Genomic DNA, 21,701 nt, shown 5'->3' on the forward strand with positions numbered 1-21,701 from the left:
TATTTTGTAAACCTCAAATCAGATCCCCCACACAGCCTCATCTGCTCCAAGGGAAACAAACCCAGCCTATCCAGTCTCTCCTCATAACTGAGATGTTTCATTCCAAGCAAATATTCTGGTGAATCTCTTCTGCACTCTCTCCAATACAATCAAATTCTTCCAATTGTGTGGTGGCCAGAACTGCACGTAGTATTCCCATCTGTGGCCTAACCAATGTTTCATTATGTTGTAACAAGACTTCCTTGTCCCTAAATTCTACTCTCCAGCCTAATGAAGGCAAGCATCCTATAATGCATTCACCACCACCACCGTGATCTCCTGTGCTGTCACCTTCCCGGAACTATGGACGTACACCAAGGTCCCCTTGTTTCTCAGTTCTCCCTAGGGACCAACCATTAATAATGTATATCATTCTTTTATTAGACCTCCCAAAATGCATCACCTTGGACATATCAGGATTAAATTCCATCTGCCATTGCTCTGCTCAATATCAGACAGTAGCCCAAGACCATCCTTCCTATTATCAACAGCCCCTCATTTTCATTTCATCTGCAAACTTACTAATTAAAGCTTCTACGTTCACCTCCAAGTCTAAGCAACAATTCCTGTGGTACGCTGCTGGTAAAATAATCTACAATTTCCAAAACAGTCCGCCACCATTTGTCAGCCAATTTTAGATGCAGTTTGCCAACTTGCCTTGGATTCCATGGGCTCTTAACCTGTTGGACCAGCCTTCCATGAGAGATCTTGTCAGAGGCCTTGCTGAAGTCCACGTAAACCACATCAACTGTATTACTTTCAATATATTTAGACACCTTTTCAAAAGATTCAATTAAATTAAATCAGACAGGATTGCCCTCTAACAAATTTGCTGACTATCCCATATCAATCACTGCCTTTTCAAGTATTGCTTAATCCTGTCCTTCAGAATTCTTTTCAATAATTTTCCTACCATGAACGTCAGACTAACTGGCCTGTAATTGCCTGGCCTATCCTTGCAGTCCTTCTTGAACAAAGGAACCACATTAACTATCCTTCAATCATCTGGCTCTTCACCTGTGGCCAGTGAAGTAGAAAATATCGGCCAGGGCCGCAGCAATCTCTTCCCATGCCTCCCATAGCACTCTGGGATACATTTCCTCAAGCCCTGGGGATTTATGCACCTGTATACTCACTAAAACATCTAATACCTCCTCATTAATCTCAACCTCGCCATGCCAACTTAGATGGCCAGCTAAAAAGTCTTTCTACTCTGAATATGGATAGGAAGTATTAATCTAAGATCCCATCCATGTGCTCTTTGGACATAATAGGTCCCACTCTTTCCCTGGTAATCCTCTTACTCTTAATATACTTAAAATTATAAGCAGCCCTATGGTGTTTCTTGATCCCATCTGCCAAAGATGTGGTCCTTCTTTACTGCATTCAATTCCACAGCAATATTTTCTACACTATTGGGTTGGGGCGCACAATTTTAAAGTCACTGGAAAACATACATCTGAAAGTAAGCCATTCGGCTCCGAGACTGCTCCACCATTCAGATCATGACTGGTTTGATTGTGGCCTGAACTCCACTTTCCTGCTTGCATGTGTTCCCAGTAACCCTTGACTTTTTCAATGATCAAAAATCTTTTAATTCCACTTCAATTCAATGATCCAGCCTTCACTCAACTTTAGTTAGAGAATCCCACAGAGTGACAATGAGAGGAAAAGACCTTTTCTCAGTGTTAAAGAGAAATTCCTCATTCTAAATTGTCTCCCATTCAAGACTCCTTCACAAGGAAAGCATTTTCTCAATATCCACTCTGTAAACTCCCTCAGGACTTTTAGATGTTTCAATAAGCTTCCCTACCCATAATTAAAAAGTTTGGTTATTGAGTAACACTGCATTTTCTCAAATGGTTTTACATCCCAAAAGCTACTTACTAACATGCTGTAGTGAAACAAATAGCAACTTGATCTTGGGCAATCTGAAAAGTTAACACTTACAATTCCGACTGCTTGGAAAAGGGAGGCTGCATTTTCCAGCTTGCGTTTCCTGGGTGAGTTGTGCAAAATTAGTAATTGCGGGCTTGGCTCTTCATTTGGAGCTTCTCCTATCGCAGATCTTCAAGCAATCAAAACACAGGTGGTGTAATTGTATTAATACAAATTCCTCCAAAATTCATACTTTAAAAAAATTTGTGTATCGGAGCACACTGCATTTACTTTGCATTACCTGGGTTCTAGCACTGTGTAGTCAAAGCACAGTTTATTACCAAATCAGTTAGCTTCACTTTTCCTCGTGGAAATAGTTATATTTTAAAGGGCTCATTCCCACTAAAAACTGAATTGAGATTTTCCAATTTTACTCATAGGACCCTCACAAAAACCAATGTATTCCACAGTAGTGAAGATACAGTGGAGTACCAGGGTGACTGATCCTCAGAATAAAATGGAAACATTTTATTTGGACATAATAAACAAATTCTAAAAGGGAACACCCACCATCTGTGGTTAACTAAAGTTGGGGAAGCATCAAATGCAATGAAAGAGCATAACCGTACAAAGGTGAATGGCAGGTCAGATGTTTGGTCAGAGGCAAAGAATTACAGACAACTGTAAAGATTAGTCAAGAGGAAGAAATTAAAGAGTATGAGAGCAAGTTACCTAGGAATGAAAAAATGATAGCAAGATGTTGTACAGGTATTTGAAAAGGAATAATTAAGTTTAGAATGTTGGTCCTCTAGAAAATGAGATGCCAACAGTAGATACAATGGTGGATGAAATTAACAAATATTTTGGTTCTGTCTTCACTATAGAAAAGATAAAATTCCAGTAATAGCCATAAATCAGGAATGTAAGGGAGAGAAGAAGTGAAATTACAATAATAGGGGAAGTGGTACTGAGCAAATTGAAAGAAACTGCAGGCTGACAAGTCTTTGGGTCCAAATCGATTTTATTCTCGGGTCTTAATTGGTTACTACAAAAGGTAGTAGGTGCATTTTTTGTTAATTTTCTAAAATTCCCTTTATGCAGGAAAAGTTTCATTGGATTGTAAAGCAAACACAACCCTTCTAATCAAAAAGGGAGGGAAGCAGAAGACAGGAAATGACACGTCCGTTAGCCTGACTTCAGTCACGGGGAAAGAGTTAAAGTTTTTAATAAGGAGATTATAAGATGTGCCAATTGGAAAAATTCAAGGTAATCAGGAAGTCAGCATGGTTTCCTTAAAGGGAACTCATGTTTAACAAATGTATTGGAGTTCTTTGATGGAGTAACTTAGTGTGGATGAAGGGGAGCATGTGGACGTACAGAAGGATTTCCAGAAGGCATCTCATGAAGTGCCACATCAAGGTTGTTGTGGGAAACAAAAAAGTACCTGGTGTGTGGCATAACTAGTATGGATAGAAGATTGCTTGGCTGGCAGAAAAAAAAGTATGGACAAATGATTCCTTGTATGACTAGCAGGATGCAATAAGTGGAATCCCACAGGGGTCTCAACATCTTAGATTAATTACTTACATGAGGAGAGTGGAGGCACGTTATCCAGATTTGTAGATAACACCATGATAGAAATTAACTTAGGAAGATACAAGGAGATTGGAATTTGTTATAGAGTAGGTGAATGGGTTAAAAAAAAAAAGCAATGAAGTATAATTTGGGCAGAATGTGAAGTAGTTCGCTTTGACAGGAAGAATGAAAAAAAAAGTTTTACTTGGAGAGATGACTGCAGAATTCCAAGATAGAGGGATTTAGACATTCTGATGCAGGAGTCACTAAACATTCATATGCAGATACAGCTCAAAGAGGCTAATGGGATCAAATATTTAGGACAGTAATTGAACATAAAAGTAGAACACAAAAGTAAGGATGTTATGCTTCAGTCATACAGAGAATTGATGAGATCAGATCTTAACTACTGTGTACGGTTTTTGGTCTTCCTATTTAAAGAAGTATGAGTTTTACTAGATTGTTGGAATGAAAGGGTTGACCAATGATGATAGGTTGGACTTGTTTAAAAAGGTATCTGTGTGGATACATGAATAGGAAGGGTTTAAGACAGCTATGGGTCAAAAGTTGGTAAATGGGACTAGATTAATTTAGGATATATCTGGTTGGCATGGACAAGTTGGACCGAAGGGTCTGTTTCTGTGCCATACAACTCTAACTCTTAAGACATGGGGATTGAGGGGTTTTGGAATTCCGTGCCTCAGAAGGTGGTGGAGGCAAAGTCATTGAATATTTTTAAGACAGAAGTGGATAGTTTGTTAATTAGGAGAGTCAAGGATTATAGGGTGGGGGGGGTGGGGGAAAGAGCGGAATGAACATGGAATTTGAAGCACAAACAGATAAGCCTCAATCATTGTGAATGATAGAGCAGGCACAAGTGGCTAAATGGTCTACCCCTGTTCCTATTTTGCATATATTTGTAATGCCACAGGCAAGATGGTATTTCTGCACTCATTCATGAGCAACAATCACAGTGAAAGTACGTCAGGTCAAATTAAATTTTGTAGTCTGTGCAACAAAAGGCAGAAAAAAAAAATTGAGGCAGAGGAAACTACTTAAACTGAAGCATGGAGAATAGGGCATATTAGAAGTAAAAAAAAAAGTTAATGACAAAACATGTCGAAAGGGAAAAATGCAATAAGTTTGCACAAAATTGCACACAATATTAATTAACAGAGAAAGGAAGGAAAAGACTTTGGCTGTCACATTTTGAACAAGACAGTTATGGAGAATTCTCAGTCTAGAACAGGAACCAAAACACAGGAGAGCAATTATTTATAGTTGGATGTCCAAATAATTCAAAACACAAAAGGGACAGACTGCAGTTTATTAAATTCTCCCCCAGCCACACCAGGCTCTCTTATTAAAGAAGAGAGATTGAATGATGTGCAATTTACTTGGACAAGTACTTTAAGTGTACATGCAGTCTAAAGCTATAACATTCACACTTGCCCTCACCTCAATGTTTCACATCCCGGCTTTGGAAAGATAGCAGGAGTAAAGATCATAACAAGATACAGTCATTACAATAATGTATGGTTACATTATGGTGGTGTGGGCATTCCCCAAATGGAAGATGCTTGCAAGAATGACCAGCACCATTGTAACCAAAGAAATATCTGCAGATAATCAAAATTTGTATCACATTACCTTTTACTGTAAGCAAGCAACGCCTTCACTGGAGAAAAGGAACTTTGTGGACGTGAAATATCAGTTTGCTGAGTGAGCAGTCCTTTTTGGACTCCAGTTCGGGCAGGTGAAGTTGTTCTGCTACTTTTCTTCTTTTGTGATAAAGCTGGGGCATTATCCATTTCATTCGTGTGCAGGGAAGATGAAGATTTTGTTGCAGCTGAAGACTTGATATTTTTCCCTGTGGTTTTTAAAGCTGACATGTATTTGTCTAGAGTGTCATTAACAGATGTTCTAGCCTCTGAGAAGACGTCAACCATTGGTTTCATGCTTGGTGTATCGGCAGAGGTGGTTTGAGTATCAGAAAGTGGTGAAAGTTGGTCCAGTGATCGAAGCTGAAAGTCATCATCCATCGGGATGTAAGGAGCCAACATCTCCAGATCCAAGTTATCAATGTCCTAGTTAAAAGAATCATTATGTTAACAAGTAGCCAGAGATAATTAAACACTGCATAAAATTTCCTCAGCTAAAAATAGGTATTCTTTTCAATTTTGGATGTAATTTATAAAAGTAAATGGAACGTTTTAATCAAATGAATTACACTAGCAAATCAAATTCAGTTATTTTCACAATGGCTGTTTATTTACAGTACAAGTTTATGTAACAAACACTTGAATTATCAACTGTGTAATAAATTGCCAAAATCTAATGAAATGTCTGAATGTAACAAGGATATTCTTAGTTGCAATATCATTGAAATATTTATTTCAAGTCACAAGTCAGACTAGAATAACCTTAAACTGCAAAAACAGATGAGTTTAGTTAAAGCTGAAACAAAGCCCAAATCAAATTTGAAACTGGATCTATCAAGTTTGGAGAAATGAACAGATGAAACGACACAAGCTTGTCAAACCATTTTAATAATTTTTGCTTCTTTTTTATCCATGGCAGCTTGGTATGACAATGGATAAAGGGAGACAAAAAGGCTCCATCCGTAAAGTAAACATTTATGCAGCAGCCCTGTGAACTAGGAGAAACCAAAGTGTTTCCTTCTGGCCCAACAAGCTCTTAAGTTATACCCTTACCCTATACCACAATGTAAATCCCTGCACTCTTTTACCAAACAAATACTATAACCTTGGTGTCTCCCTATCTGCTTTGCATTTAGCAAAATCTGCAGAACAAAATTCAAACTTCATGATGAAAAAGTTGACTGTTAGGGAAACACATCGTATTAGGTTCCCTATCTGTATCCCAGTATGTGTGTTTATTTTATTAATGCATCATGCTGTAATACAGCTCAAATCAAAAACTGTCCTTTACATTTAATACACAAATCTCTTAGGAAGAGCCATCATATCATACCTGAACAGAGAATGGGTGTTTAGCCTCTGGGTCAATTGCAAAAAGCTTTTCCACTATATCCAGTTTGAATTCATTGGAAATGTCTGTGTCCACATTAAAACAGTAATCTGAAGGACTGCTTGGCTGTGAAAATAGATAATACAATGCATTTTAGTTGTTTGTTTATAAACCAGATCAGGAGTTATACAGCATAGTACCTTAATTTTAAGGCTCTAGTGGTGAAGTGGTAGTTTCTTTACCTCTGAGTCATGAACCCTGGGTTCAAGTCCCATCTGTTCCAGGTGTGTGTAACACTACATCTGAACAGGGTGACTGGAAAATATCTAGAACCTTAACTTTAAAATTCAAATGTGGACATCTTCTGTTGTGGGGAGGGCAACAAACTGGTGGGCTTTGTGCTGCTTTCTCAATGCTGACATCAAGGTCTTTGTAATTGCCAAGCCAAAACCAGCAATAAAATAGGCTTGAGAGGACGCAATCAACCGTGCCCCCATACATGCATTTCATTGCAAGTATGAAGGTATAGCTCAAACTGAAGACTACACACTTTTACAGTTTAAGGATAGACAACTGCATGGTGGTAATGTCATTATTAATGTCATTAGTTGAGGCCTTGACTAATGTTCTGGTGACATAGGTTCAAATCCCACGACAGCTGGTGGAATTCAAAATTATTGAAAATGAATCACAATAACGGTGACCATGAAATCGTCACTGATTGTCATGAAATCTGGTTCACTAATGTCCTTTTTTTTTGGGGGGGCCGGAAGAGAAGAGAAGAGGAGCTACCATCTTTATCTGGTCTGGTCTATGTGATTCCTGATCCACAGAAACAGCAAACCTCTCAATTCAAAGGCAATTAGGGGTGGGAATCAAATGCTGGCCTTTAGAGCGACATATACATCCTACCACAAGTTTTAAAATTTGATTTAAAAAAATTTAAGCAGTAAAATAATAACATCACTTTGTTTAATAGCTTGTTTAGAAATATTTGATAAGAGAGAGACTTACTTGCGGTGAATTCTGACTGGTGCAAGGACAAGAGGAGTTGCTTGACTGCTCATTCATTTGTGGAATGGTAAATGAAAATTCCATTGACTCTTGATTTGTTTCAAGCTTGATGATAGATTCTAAATTCAAGGCTGGGTCTGTGCTGCTGCATAGTGGCTTTTTTGCATCAGAGGGAGGCAGGGGTGACAGTGCCATGTCTACAGTTTTCTGGCTTGTGGAGGAGGGCAACATGACATCATTGTAGAGTGGGACCTCATTAAACTGCTGCATTTCTGAATTCAAAATAAAAGGGTTAAGTTTAACAAACTTATTGAGTTTGTAAACTCTTATTCATCCTTTCAACAACCAAGCTCAAATCTGATCAAACCAAATCCTGACTGCAGTCTGGTGAAATTTATTTAAAGCTAATTAAAATTATGCACAATTGAGAAAGTAATTTAGAACACACAGCCCTTGAAGTTGAATACCGAAAATCTGAATGTAAACTTTTGACTATTCCTTCATCAAATATTGATCGCTTAACAAAATAATTTACCACTGCAGTTTAACTTCAAGAAGTAGTGCAAATGACTAGTGCCTTTATATCTCTGGAGGTCATGCAATAAATGTAAATCTTTCATTCAATATCTTTATAATATAGTTGAAGGGCATTAACTTGTTTTCCAGTTTGAAAAATATTTTCATTAATCTCCATTCACGTTGCTTATATACATTATTCATCAAGTTTAAACCTGTAGAAATACTTTGGGAACCCATTTAATTTCTACAAATGGAGCCTTGGGGAAGTTCAAGTACACACATCAACCATGACTTTCTACAACCTATACAGAATTGTACAGAAGATAGGAGCACATCTGTGGACACTGAAGCACATTTACAAAAGGGTGTGAATGCAAAGGCAAGTAGGACATATGCTGGATGAGATAAATGTAACTGAACACGTAAGAAAAAAAACCTGCAAATTAGAAAATATTAAAAAGCACTAAGAAAATCTTCTCCTTCAAGCCCTCTCAACTCAGCATGCAGGCTTGGAGAGCAATTATTAATTGGATATTTTTCTATGGTAATCAAGCCCAATCTCATTCTCAAATTTAAAAATGAGCATTTCTATCAAGGCCTACTAAATAGTAATCAATAACATTGAAGTTTTTCTTCTTCACACCATGAAAATTTATTGATGCCAGCTAATTCAGCAAAAACTAGATATACGACCTTTCAAAAGGAAGTCAAGGGCCCAGTCATTTATTTGCTACCAGCAACACCATTTTTAAAAATTTGTCAGTATAGTTTATCCCTCAATAGCTGGATGCTCAAATGTTCCATCCTGCTCCCTGTACCATAATGAATAAATCTCAGGGAAAGTTGCATACACATGCCAAAGATGTCCTGCTCTTCCCCACGTGCTAAAGATAACAACTTAACTGTTCAGGCTGACCTCCCAGACATCAGCTGTGAATAAGATGAACAGCCCAATTTTAATAATGCTAATCTTGTCCCAGTTTTACTCCAATTTCATGCCTTAGCTAAATTTCATCATTTTTCTAACTGTTCTTGCAAGTCAAATTCAACAGTGAGCAGAATTGTTGTTTCCCATCATGGCACTTTTAATGCTGCTCAGATCCTCAATGTACTGGTCATTTAAGGCTGAACATCTCCAATTCTGTCACAAGGTTTAAGATCTACTTAAACAAACCCTTAGTCCAATTCACCCACCATGATGTTGCCTGTATTTGATTTGCCTTAATACTCTATCCCTACTCATCCTCATCTCTTTCTTACACCTAAACTTGAAATTTCCTTTTGAAGGTCTCTTTCGATGACATCCCAGGAATCTGCTTCATCCTTCCCAAGGTGTATTCAACTGCTAGTTAGTTCATTAATCTATCAAGGCATTTCAGCCATTACAATCCAGCACTCTGGAATGTTATTCCAGAACTCCTGCAATGTATCTTTTTCCACCTTCAGGAGGCCTATGCAAAACCCACTTCTTCAAATGATCCTTCTTAAGGCTGATAATCATTACTGGTTCATTTCTAATCCCTCTCACAACATAATGTTGGGATATTTCACTCTATCCAAAGTTGCTATCCAAGTGCAATTTGTTAATTGCTTGTTCTGTTTCTTTTCTTGGACCAGCAGAGACGGACAATAGAAAGCACTGGCCCTGATAGTGTCTTGGAATTTGAACTATTATCCAAGGTAAGTCTTTTGCAAATCACCTGACTTCTGCAGAGTTTGTATTAGGCACAAAAGATACATAATATGATGCACAGCAACAATTTCCAACCTGAGGGGCTGAAATCCAGTGAGACAACTGTATCACCTGCAGCTGGTGCAAGTTGAGTCAAAGCCTCTGGTTCCTCTTTCAGTTTGTCAAAAAGATTATTGGTTTCTTCATTTGTGGATGAAACAGGGTTCTTTCTAGGTTCCTCAGGCTTCTCGACAGATACACTTTCAGTCTGATCCAGTGAAAGAATCACATCTTTCTCAACTAGACCACTGAGGGTGGAATGAAAACAGTACAAGTTACACCATCAGCTTCAGAGAAGATTTCACTATGTTGATACTTATGCAACTATTCACATGTATAAATGCCTACTGGTGTAACTTTTACAACATTTGCATAATTATTTAATTCTAATGAGTGCATCTATTTTGCAAATATTAATGCAAGATACTTCCTAAAATAATCTTAACCACACAAGATCCCGATTTCAGATGCTTACCTCAAAACATAGTTCACACAGACCACGCATTGGGGCTGGGAGTTTTTGCTGTTGTAGATCACTGTGGCCTGTGTCTCCACCCAAACATAGCCACCTTCTTTGCCCAACATCCTATACTGACCAGTTGTGGCCTGGCCTTTAGTAAATACTAAAGCAAAATTTAAAAAAGTATTAATTGTCATTCATAAGCACATAAAACATTTTCAGCTAAGAGCAGTATTCACAACAGGGAACACACGGAAGTTACGTACTTATACGGTGCAGTACTCATTAAGAGGGCATGTACTCAAATGCCATGCATGGAATGCTACTAGAAGTCCAAGTGTCCACACATCAGACTCAACTAGGTTAAGTACAGTTCACCACAAATCGCAGTTCAGTGACATTTCAGGAAGGCACTGGGCAAGTGTTTGATATCCTTGAAAATATCTGTTAATAAGGATTCAGCACAGGGGAGAAAAGTGTTGAGAAAATTACTTGAAAAAATAACTTACAGTCATGATGGGTTTTGGTCAGATGGTCTGAATCCATGGCATGATAAAATTCATATACAGAGCGGCCCAACAATTCTTCTGGCTGGTATCCCATTAATTCAGTTATTCTGCATTTTAAAAAATGTACACACGATAAAATCAATTAGTGTAAAAGTTCACTATAAAACAGTTACGATGCAAAATTAAGTGCACTGCTTTCACCCAGTGTCAGACTAGATATTCTGATCAGAACTTTAAGAATATATCGAAGATTATATTGAGGGAGCATAAACACTTTTTGATCAGCATGGAAATCTATAATTTCAGAATTTACATTCAAAACAAAAATGACTTCGAAGATTACTTGAATGAGAGAAGGGAAAAATGTTACAAATTACAAAAGCTGTAAGCGTTATCTCCTTCGGCTTGAGTGCTTTAGGGGATTAATGAAGAATTTCCAATGCTTTACCTAAATTACCCTAGTTTTGTTCATACAAAAGGGTTTATAAAGCTGGACCATAGGGTATTTTTCCATCCTTCCTCAAATGTTAAGTTTTTTAAAAACAGTACAGCTGAAAGTAACATTAAGTTCCATACTTTTGCCTGACAGTTACAGAAAAGTTTTACTGCTGCTTAGGCAGCTACAGATGAGTACTGAGACACATCCATAAATGAAAAATTGTCCCGGAATACAATGTTTTCATCTAACTCAATTTATAGTGAAAAATGCAGTTTCAGATCTTATAATTTAGTAGCATGTGCTTAGTGTAATAAAATGCAAATTAAAATATGCAGGTTTCTGTTTTACATTGTTTATTCTATTTTCAGTAAATATCAGCGACCTTTTTAGGTGTCACTGCTGGCTGAGTTGGCAGCTTTCTTAGCTAGTCAGAAGGCTAAGGGTTTCAAGTTCAAGTAACTTGGACAAACATCTAGGCTGTCACTCCAGTGCAGTACTGAGAAAGCATAGCATTATATGGTGCCTTCTTTCAGAAGTGACATTAAACTAAGGCCCCAGGTGTGACTAAAAGATCCAACAGCATAGGCTCAAATAAAACCAATGGAGTTATCCCCACTGTGCTTTTTCAATAGGTACCTCAAAATAAACCCCAAAAGATTATTGCTTTGCTGTATACAAATTGGTTGCTACATTTCCATAAAAGTGATTACATTTATAATTATATGTAAAGCATTTTGGGATGTTCTGATGTCCTCAATGGTGCTACATAAGTATATTCTAAAGCAAAGGAGACTTCTGTTTAAAGATTTATAGAAAGCACTTTATATAGTCAAAATGTGTTAATTTATCAAACAAACTCACTATGCAAAATGCATATTTCATCAGTCCAATGTATAACTAAATCAGTATACAAATTTGATGAAGAGAAATAAATGCAGCAAATTTAGTTGTTAAATTCCTCAATGTTTACATAAAGTTTATCATGCATCAGTTATTTTGTTAACTACAATTAACTGAATCGGTTTAAAGAACTCTCCAACTCTTAGTTCACGCGAGAGTCAAACGAACCACCCAATAGCCCCGAACTTAAAGGAATCAAGCGAAAGTAGAAGTTTTAATATTTAAGATTTAATAATTTTAAAATAATTAATATTTTAGGTAATTATTTTTGGAATAATTAAAGACGTCAGATAAGTGCTGCCTGATTATTTTTAAACACAAATATTGCACTACAAGTGCAAATAAAATACTGTGAACAAGAGATTGCATTTTCTTCACAATGCCAATTAGGCTTACAGCAAACTGTTGGCAAGCCAAGAAACCAGATTTAACAAAACAGTGGAATAAATCTTGCCTTTTTAGGGAAATTAAATTTAAAATATTTACACCATTAAAATTGCATTATTTGATGATATTCATCCTTTAGAGTTCCAAATTAAGTAGCATTTTCATTGAGAAATTATTTTTCTTGCTACTACTTTCTTCACTTATTCTACTGAATAAATCTTTTGCCTGGAGACAATTTGGGGCATATTTGAATTGTTCACATCAAGACCTTGATTAAATTTAAACTGAACAGTACATTTACCCCTTCAGAAAGATGAAGCTTAACATGACATTGGAAAATGTTTCCAATGTACACATAACTCACCTCTCATCACAGTAAGAAAACTTCATGTCCAGGCTATGACGACTCAGAAATGTCTTGCTATCCAGCGGTACCTCTATGTTCGAGGGGTGTGGAATAGGTTCACAGATCAAAACCAAGCAGGTCATGGGCGGTTCTTTGTAACCACAATGGGTCTGCTCAATACTGGAATTGTATACTCTAATATGTCCTGTACAATGAAGGACCTAAAGATAATCATGGAAGTTAGTTTTTGTAGTCCCCAGGGTTTTAAGCACATCATTGACTGAGTAATTTAGTAACATTTGTGAAGCAGACTATAAAGTCTCGATCAGAATTTTCAGTAACTCTTTAAATAGAGGAAATGTCAACTTAACCCCAACATCTGTTGTTATAGAATAGCTGCATCTCCTCCACCAGCTCACCAAGAAGTAATTGTTCTTGACATTTCAAGGGGAAGGAAATGTTAAAGAGAATACTTTCAGTTCTTTCCCAATTTAAACAGACAAATCAAGGAATTGGATTTTACTTTTCCAAATCATTACATTGTTTATTCAGAAGATGAATTCCTATCCTCACTTGCTACTTTTCAGCAAAAGAAATTAAATAGTAACCAGAAGAGGCATCTTGGGTGATTCTCACTCATTGATTCCATGAATGATCAAAAATGATGGTCGAGTCTTAGAATTTGCTGAGCTGAAATCACAGACCACAACCCAGATTAAGGAAAACCTCCGGCCCATATTCGATCCCTATCCCTCTATTTTCTCCCTAATCATATAGCTGTCCAGATGCCTCTCAAATTTTGCCAAGATGACTGCTTCCAGCACTACTACTGGCAATGCGTTCCAGGCTCCTACCATTCTTTGCGTGAAAAACTTCCTTTGCACATCTCCCTTAAACTTTCCCCCTCTTATACTGAACCTGTGCCCCCCTTGTAATTGAAACTTCAACCCTGGGAAAATTGTCTGACTATCCACCCTATCTATGCCTCTCATAATTCTGTAGACCTTTATCAGGTCTCCCCTCAACCACTGTCTTACCAGTGAAAACAATCCTAGTCTTTTTAAACCTTTCCTCATAGCCAATGCCCTCGAGACCAGGCTACATCCTGGTGAACCTTCTCAGCACTCTCTTCAAAGCTATCATGTCCTTCTAGTAATGTGGAGATCAAAACTGCACACAATACTCCAAATGCAGGACCAGCATACGTGCTGAAAGTGTGTCTAGCTGCAGCTTCTGGAAGCTCGGTTTTCAGAGCTGGAAGGGGTTGGGGACACCGTGGAGCATCCACAAGTCTAACAGCATTGTGGAGAGCATGTTTAGAGAGGTGGTCACACTGTAGAAAAGGTGGCCTGAAGAAGAAAGGGAATGGGCGACACTTGGCGGCGGGGGGGCTAGATTAGTTTGCAATGATACCAAGATTGGTCAGCTGGTTAACAAAGTAGCCTTCTGTTATCACCTGCTGTCTCCTAAAACTGAGCCGAAACTGGAATCCACTTTATCAAATTACCCTACATCCCATGTGCATTTTCCTTCTTGTTAAGTCTAAGTAACACCTTGTCAAAGGCTTGGCTGAAATCTATATAAACTGCATCAACTGCACTACCCTCATTATTGTGTGTCATGGGCTCCGAGAAGATATGAAAGGGTTGGTCAAATAGGCAGATAAGTGTCAGATGGAATTCAACCCTGAAAAAGCGCGAGGTGATACACTTTGGAAGAAATAAGTTGACAACAAGTTATTCAACTAACAGCATGACACTAAGACAATCTGTGGAACAGAGGAACCTTGGTGTGTTTGTCTATAGATCTTGAGAAGGTGGAAGCACATGTTAGTAGAGTGGTGAAAAAGGCATAGATTACAAAAGCGGGGAAATCATGATGAAATTGCACGGAACATTGGCAAGATAACAGCTAGAGTACTGTGACTGCACTGGAGGGGGTGCAGAGGAGATTCACCAGGATGCTGCCTGGGATAGAAAATTTAAGTTGAGGAGAAGCTGGATAGGCTTGAGCTGTTTTTGTTGGAGCAGAGAAGGCTAAGGGGCATTCTGATGGAGGTAAACAAGATTGAGGGACATGGGTAGAGCGAATAAGGAGCAACTGCTCCCTTAGTTGAAGGGTTATTCATAAAGAAACACTGGTTCAAGGTGAAGGACAGGAGGTCTATGGCGATGGTGTGGAGGATGGGCGATGATGAGCGGAAAAGACCTTTTGTTTTAAAGTCCAGATGGTGGTGATGGTCCAGAATGCGCTGCCTGGGAGGAGAGTAGTGATGAGTTGCATCATATACTTTAAAAAGTACCCCAACGAGCACCTGGCATGCCATAAGGCTATGGGCAAAGTGTTGGTAACTGGGATTAGGTTGAAGTTCAGGTGTTTCTCATGTGAACTGTTCTGAAGAAGCATCATGGGACCCGAAACATTAATTCTGCTTTCTCTCCACAAGTGCTAACAGATCTGCTGAGTTTCTCCAGCAATTTCTGTTTTTGTTTCCAGTAATCACTGCTGATAGTGGAATTTGAACTCTTGGTTCTGCTCAACACCACCTCCAATCCACTTAGACACTGTGCTAGACAACCAGAACTGGTCGAGAAACAGTTCCTTTGTTACTGCCCATCCTCCATTGTAGATCTGGTATTTAATAGCCAAATGGCTTTGTTGATTATTGCTTTACATTGAATAGGCACGCTTAGCATCTGGTCTGCAAGAATTCAGAGATCTCCTCTTCTCTCACGGGCAGCAAGGGATAGGCAGAAAATACTGGTCAGCAGGCAATGTCCGCATCCTTGAATGAATTATAAAGAAAAATCCCTTCCAAAAGATACAGCAACACCATTCCCGTTTGTCAGTATTTCCCCCACTATGTGCAACACTTTACATCTGCCATCATTATTTCATGAAATCATTCTGCTTGCTTACATATCTTGCCCAAGTACTTTCTGCAATTTCTGAGTTACCTTCGACAATGCCACAACTTACCCCCATCAACTAATTTTTTTTTTTAACCCAATCATCGAATTTAGTTTTGTAACTTTGAATTTAAATTATTGCTTTTCATTTAATAATTTGACAAACATCTTTTTCATCACAAGGTCTACCATGTCATGGGCTTATCACTTCCTAAAAGAAAACAAGGTCCTAACTATGCAACATTTCAAGTCAGAACAATTCATTCAGCAAAAATCAAATGAAACCCTAGGACAACAAATGCATGGGAAACACTGAAAACTTGGCAATATGTTGCAATTCTCTCTCTGCTTCCTGGTTCAAAATCCTGAAACTTCCTTCCTCACAGCACTGTGGTTCTACTGAACATCACATGGAAAGATGATGTTGAGCAGTCTTCTTGAACTGCTATAGTCCAAGGGCAATGAGGGATGGACAATAAATACTAGTCATCCAGTGATGTTTAGATAACATAAAAGAATAAATATTAAAAACTGTTAATTTAATGTGTTTACAAACAAGTTGCTCACCTTCCATGTTGCGGACTTGATGTTAACAGTGCGGCCTCGGCTCGTTAAAGTACACTTCATCCTCAAGAAGAAATTGCGCTCAGTGTTTTGATCCTTCCCCTTCTTCTGAAGTCCTAAATTGCAGAAATGACAATAAATTACTAACATGTATTTGGCAAACTCGAGTGATTAAAATAACACTGCCAGGTTTAAAATAAAGTATTGGATCAAGAAAGTCAGCAGAATTTTCTTGTTCTAAATTTCTTTTGCCAAACAGTTCAAAACAAACATTCCCAATCTTGCTTTATTAAATTATCATTAAAAGCACAGGTTAACAAGATCATTAAAAAAAAAAAAATCAAGCAATAGGTTCTATTTCTAAACCTATATCCAACCTGGTTAAGCCCACATTGTACTGCATACTGTTCTAGTCCTATATTAGAGCAAGCAGAGAGGGATACTTGACGGGGTGCAGAAAAGCATTTACAAATAGATACCAGAAATACATGGGCATACATCAGGAAAAGATCAACAGGCTGGGTTTCTTCTTTCCCCAAAAAAGCTGAGGGTTGAGCTGAGAGATTTCATAATTTTACTGAAAAGTGTTGATAGAATGGATACAGAGAATGCTTTGTATTGTACAGCACAATTAAAGGCCATCTATATCAGAGTATCAATAGAATACCAGAAAACACAAAAGAATTCGCAAAAGACTCCTCACTCAAATAATTAAGGGAGCTGTTGAAGCAAATAATACCTATACATTAAATAGGTAGATAAACAAGCATTGGAGGGAGAAAATTATGGCAGCAGATTTAGTTAAGGAAAAGGTGGGAGGAAGTATTAATAGAGCAGAAACAACAGCATGGAATAGTTAGGCCAAATGGCCTGTTTCAGTATTTCAACGGTATACATCTTAAGGTCAAAAAACACACGACACCAGGTTACAGTCCAACAGGTTTATTTGCAGACACAAGCTTTTGAAGTCTCGCTCTTTCTTCAAGTGTCAGCGAGAGAGGTGGCATTGGACACAGAATTTATAAGGAAAAGATCAAAGGATCATATAACTAATGCAAATGTGTTGAACAAACCTAAGATGGCTATTAAATCTTCAGTTAGACAGGATTAATATGCAAATTCCCTGAATTTCTTTCAAGTCACTGCCCCAAGATAACTAAAGGTTTTATGAGTTGGCTCAGTATACAAGAAGTGATATCCCAAGTCAGACAATGCATTTTAAGTGTGAGGCCTTATTTAGAATCTGGCTGTGCATCAACTTGGAGTCAAAGTAGGAATTTATAAAAATGCCACATTGTCTACAAATTGAGTGCTTTTCAACAAAATTCAATGTATCTGCAATTACAAAGGTGAAAATGCAAATTCACCCCATAGATTTGAGAGCGCGGATGGTGGGGACCGCATGTGTGTGCGCACACATATGCAAGAGTGTATAGTTGGTGGGGTCACCTGTAGTGCGACATGAACCCAAGATCCCAGGTGAGGCCATACTCATGGGTACCTAACTTGGCTATCAGCCTCTGCTCGGTGATTCTGTGTTGATGTGTGTCCCAAAATCTGCCTTGGAGGACATTTACCCGAAGATCCGAGGCCGAATGTCCTTGACCACTGAAGTGTTCCCCCACTGGGAGGGTAATTCCCTGTCTGGCGATTGTTGTACGGTGTCCATTCATTCATTGTCATAGCATCTGCATGGTTTCACCGATATACCGTGCCTCCAGGCATCCTTGCCTGCAACATGAGATAGACAACATTGGCCAAGTCACATGAGTATCTGCTGTACATGTGTTGGGTGGTGTTTCCACATGCGATGGTAATGCCCATGTCGACGATCTGACATATCTTGCAGACGTTGCCAATGACAGGGTTGTATGGTGTTGTGGTCGATGTTGTCCTGAAGGCTGGGTAGTTTGCTGCGAACAATCGTCTGTTTAAGGTCTGGCCGTTGTTTGACAGTGAGAAATAGAGTGTAGGGAAGATCTTGGTGAGGTGCTCATTGTCATCGATGACGTGTTAAAGGCTGCGAAGAACATGGTGTAGTTTCTCCACTCCTGGGAAGTACTGGGCAACAAAGGGCACCCTTATCGGTTTGTCTCATGTCTGTTTTCTGAGGAGTTCATTACGGTTTCTTGCCGTGGCACATCAGAACTAGCAATCGATGAATTGAGCATCATATCCCGTTCTTATAAGGGCATCCTTCAGGTGTCCTTCGCATTCCTCCTCATCTGAACGTGACGGACACCTGAAGGTGACTTGAAAGGATTAATATGCAAATTTCAGAATTTCTAACAGACATCGTAGATTTGTTCAACATATGTGCATTTGTTCTATGACCCTTTGATCCTTTGCTTATAAATCCTGTGTCTGACGCCACCTCTCTCTAACACCCGAATGAGAAGCGAGACTCCAAAAGCTTGTGTCTTCAACTAAACCTATTGGACTGTAACCTGGTGTCACGTGATTTTTGACCTTGTCAACCCAGTCCAACACCAGCACCTCCACATCATATATCCTATGTAATTGCATGTAACAAATTAGCACTTAGTTGCTTTAATGCATAACTTGAATTTCTGTAAGTGAAAAGGTCAAATATCAAAATAAACATCAGCTCAGATAGCCATTCACGGCAAATTTATTCCTAGGCGTCAGAATACTTTAAAAAAAAATTCATTCACAAGATGTGGGCGTCGCTGGTTAGGCCAGCATGCGCTCATTGATCATTCCTAATTGTATACAGGATAGTTGACAGTCAACCACATTGCTGTGGGTCTGGAGTCACATGTAGGCCAGATCAGTTGAGGATGGCAGATTTTCACTACAAACCCACTGACTCCCACAGTTACCTTGACGATATATCCTCACACCCTAATAAAAATCAAAAGAACTGCAGATGCTGTAAATCAGGAACAAAAACAAAGTTGCTGGAAAAGCACAGCAGGTCTGACAGCATCTATGAAGGAAAAAACAGTTAACGTTTCGGGTCCGGTGATCCTACCTCAGAATTTCGGGTCACCGGACTGGAAACATTAGCTCTGTTGTTTCCTTCACAGATGCTGCCAGACCTGCTGAGCTTTTCCAGCAACTTTGTTTTTGTTCATTCTCACACCTTGCTTCCTGTAAAGAATCCATTCCATTCTCCCAGTTTCTGTCTCTGTCAGACCTGTTTTGACAAGGAGGCCTCAGAAATATCCACCTTCTTTCCCACCAGCAGCCACATCCACAGAATAATTAGTCGCCATTTCCGTCACCCCCAGCATGATGCCACCAGACATATTTCCCTCCCCTCCCTTGTCAGCCTTCTGCAAGGGACCGTTTCCTCCTGCACACCCTGTTCCACTCCTTTACTCCCAGTGCGAACCCACATTCCCATGGCACCTTCCCCTGCAATCGCAGAAGGTGCAACACCTGCTAGTTTACTCCCCCCACCACCAAGGCCCCAAACACATCTTCCAGGTGAAGCAGTGCTTTATCTGCAGTTCACCAAGTCTAATCTACTGCAGTCGCTGCTCACAGACTGGGTGACAGAATGTAGGTATCCTGCAAAGCAATCTGCAAAAACCATCCCGAGCTTCCAGCTGCCTGTCATTTCAACACATCACCATGTTCTCTGGCCAACATCTGCAGCAAAACTTGTTACTCATTTTCCGCTTGGGAACTCTGCAGCCTACTGCATTCAATAGAGTTCAACAATTTCAGGACTTGAGCACCTTCCCCCGCCATGTCTTTCCCTCAACCCCACACACCAGGCCTTATCACCACACTGGCTGCTTCCACACACAACCCATTGTCATCGCCCCATCATCAGTTATTCATTCTCCCAGGCTTTACCCTGTCCTTTGTCCAAATGCTTTTCTCTCCGCACCTTTCTCTCCATCATTTATTCCTCTCCCCTTCCCCACCTCACCTTCTGCATAAATACCAACCTTTTCCTAGCTACCGTCAGTTCTGAAGGGTCACTGGACCAGAGATGTTAACTCTGCTTTCTCTCTACAGATGCTGCCAGACCTGCTAAATTTTTTCAGCAATGTGTTTTTATTTTTGATTTCCAACATCTGTAGTTCTTTTGGATTTTGGCAGATTTCCTTCCCCAGAGGACATTAGTAAGCCAGAGAGGTCTTTATGACAATCAACGATAGTTTTGTGGTCATCAGTATATTCTTAATTTTGCATTTTTCAAAATTGATTTCAAATCCAACTATCCACTGTGGCAGGTTTTGTACCCAGATCCCAAGAATATTACCCGGTTTCTGGACTAACAATCTGGCAATAATATCACTTGGCCATTGCCTCCCTTTCGTAATCAAAATATTAGGCAGATGCAGATTAGGCAGCTAATTAGAAATACTGATGCAAGAATCCAATAGACATTCAAACAGAAACATATTTAGCCCAATTCCAAAAGGCTAAACTTAAGTTAAACTTTAACCTAACCAAATAATTAGACAAGGTCTGGGCTTCAACACAGCTCCATTTTGAGATAGTTTGAATTGTACACAGACAACAATTATCAAACAGTAAGAAATTTGACATGCCATTCGTTGTGTCAAAAAGATAAATACTTAATGTGGTTGTAATGCTAACCTTCACTTTGACTGGACTCGGACTCAGGCCGTCAATTATGAACATGTGTAGTTATGGTTGCTTAAAACAATTTAAAGTTAGGAGTTCTTTTAGCCAATCTGATCAGCCGTCAAACAGCTTTACCACCTACTCACAAATGGATTGGTTGTATAACAGGAAAACAAGCTTGACAAATACCACTGAGCTGCAGCAATCCAATGTTGTTATGGTCGTTAACCTAACAACTCTGCATACCATTTACCCATTAAAATCAGCTGTGTGCTGATCTTTCAGTGTTTCACTTTCCTGCCCCCACTTCCTCCAGCACCTATCAACCAGCATTTATGAGGAAAGAAATTAAAGCTGTATGCAATCTTTATCAAGGGCACAAGTTCAGCTTTGGAAATTAGGTACAGATCTAGTTTGTAGCTTTGTTACTTAACATTACAGCACTGAAGCACCAATGAAGTGTGTAAAAGATTGAGCACAAATAACTAGTAGTGAATGTGAAAAAAAACCAGAAGTCTTTAATAAGAAAGTGCAAACCTGAAATGCTAGTGTACAGTCATTAATTGGCAGTACAAAATGCTAAATGTTTAGCACTGTAAAAAAATTGTGTGGTATGAATTGCTGGGTGTCAAAGGTAGGGACTTGTTGCAATTAAATGAGTAAGTCAACAGCTGTGTGCACTCAGGACAAGTATTAATGCCACATTTTCTTACCTCTATGAGAAAGCATTTCCCGTATCTCTTCATGATCACAAGGATGGGTGAAATCAAAAACACTGTGCCCAATCAGCTCAAACTGTTAATAGGGGGAAAAAATACACTAAATCACAGGTATTCAAGAATGTGTCAAGTACATTAATTGCAGTTTTTG

At 38.9% G+C, this 21,701-nt stretch overlaps 1 protein-coding gene and 2 long non-coding RNA genes across 8 annotated transcripts in view; 1 reads left to right on the plus strand and 2 right to left on the minus strand.

The window, feature by feature from the left end:
* The window catches only part of LOC109916454, a 387,714-nt gene that overhangs the window by 318,026 nt on the left and 47,987 nt on the right, over nucleotides 1–21,701 (minus strand). The window lies entirely within an intron of this gene.
* LOC125483697 overlaps nucleotides 1–21,701 on the plus strand; it is a 99,031-nt gene that overhangs the window by 57,017 nt on the left and 20,313 nt on the right. Inside the window, exon 2 of the long non-coding RNA XR_007262648.1 lies at nucleotides 9,637–9,696. This is a non-coding gene — a long non-coding RNA (uncharacterized LOC125483697). The remainder of the gene's footprint in view (nucleotides 1–9,636; nucleotides 9,697–21,701) is intronic.
* The window catches only part of hif1aa (hypoxia inducible factor 1 subunit alpha a), an 83,797-nt gene that overhangs the window by 37,259 nt on the left and 24,837 nt on the right, over nucleotides 1–21,701 (minus strand). For 4 of the 5 annotated variants that reach the window (XM_048599996.1, XM_048599993.1, XM_020515093.2 and 1 more), the window contains 10 exons: nucleotides 21,545–21,626; nucleotides 16,266–16,378; nucleotides 12,808–13,010; nucleotides 10,718–10,824; nucleotides 10,224–10,371; nucleotides 9,785–9,996; nucleotides 7,498–7,769; nucleotides 6,487–6,609; nucleotides 5,143–5,579; nucleotides 1,990–2,107 (listed from right to left, as the gene is read on the minus strand). In XM_048599996.1, coding sequence (XP_048455953.1) covers nucleotides 1,990–2,107; nucleotides 5,143–5,579; nucleotides 6,487–6,609; nucleotides 7,498–7,769; nucleotides 9,785–9,996; nucleotides 10,224–10,371; nucleotides 10,718–10,824; nucleotides 12,808–13,010; nucleotides 16,266–16,378; nucleotides 21,545–21,626 — 1,815 coding nt within the window. The remainder of the gene's footprint in view (nucleotides 1–1,989; nucleotides 2,108–5,142; nucleotides 5,580–6,486; nucleotides 6,610–7,497; nucleotides 7,770–9,784; nucleotides 9,997–10,223; nucleotides 10,372–10,717; nucleotides 10,825–12,807; nucleotides 13,011–16,265; nucleotides 16,379–21,544; nucleotides 21,627–21,701) is intronic. The other variant, XM_048599994.1, reaches the window with a different exon arrangement.

This window comes from Rhincodon typus, chromosome 8, assembly GCF_021869965.1.
Source record: "Rhincodon typus isolate 14 chromosome 8, sRhiTyp1.1, whole genome shotgun sequence".
Lineage (NCBI taxonomy): Eukaryota > Metazoa > Chordata > Chondrichthyes > Orectolobiformes > Rhincodontidae > Rhincodon > Rhincodon typus.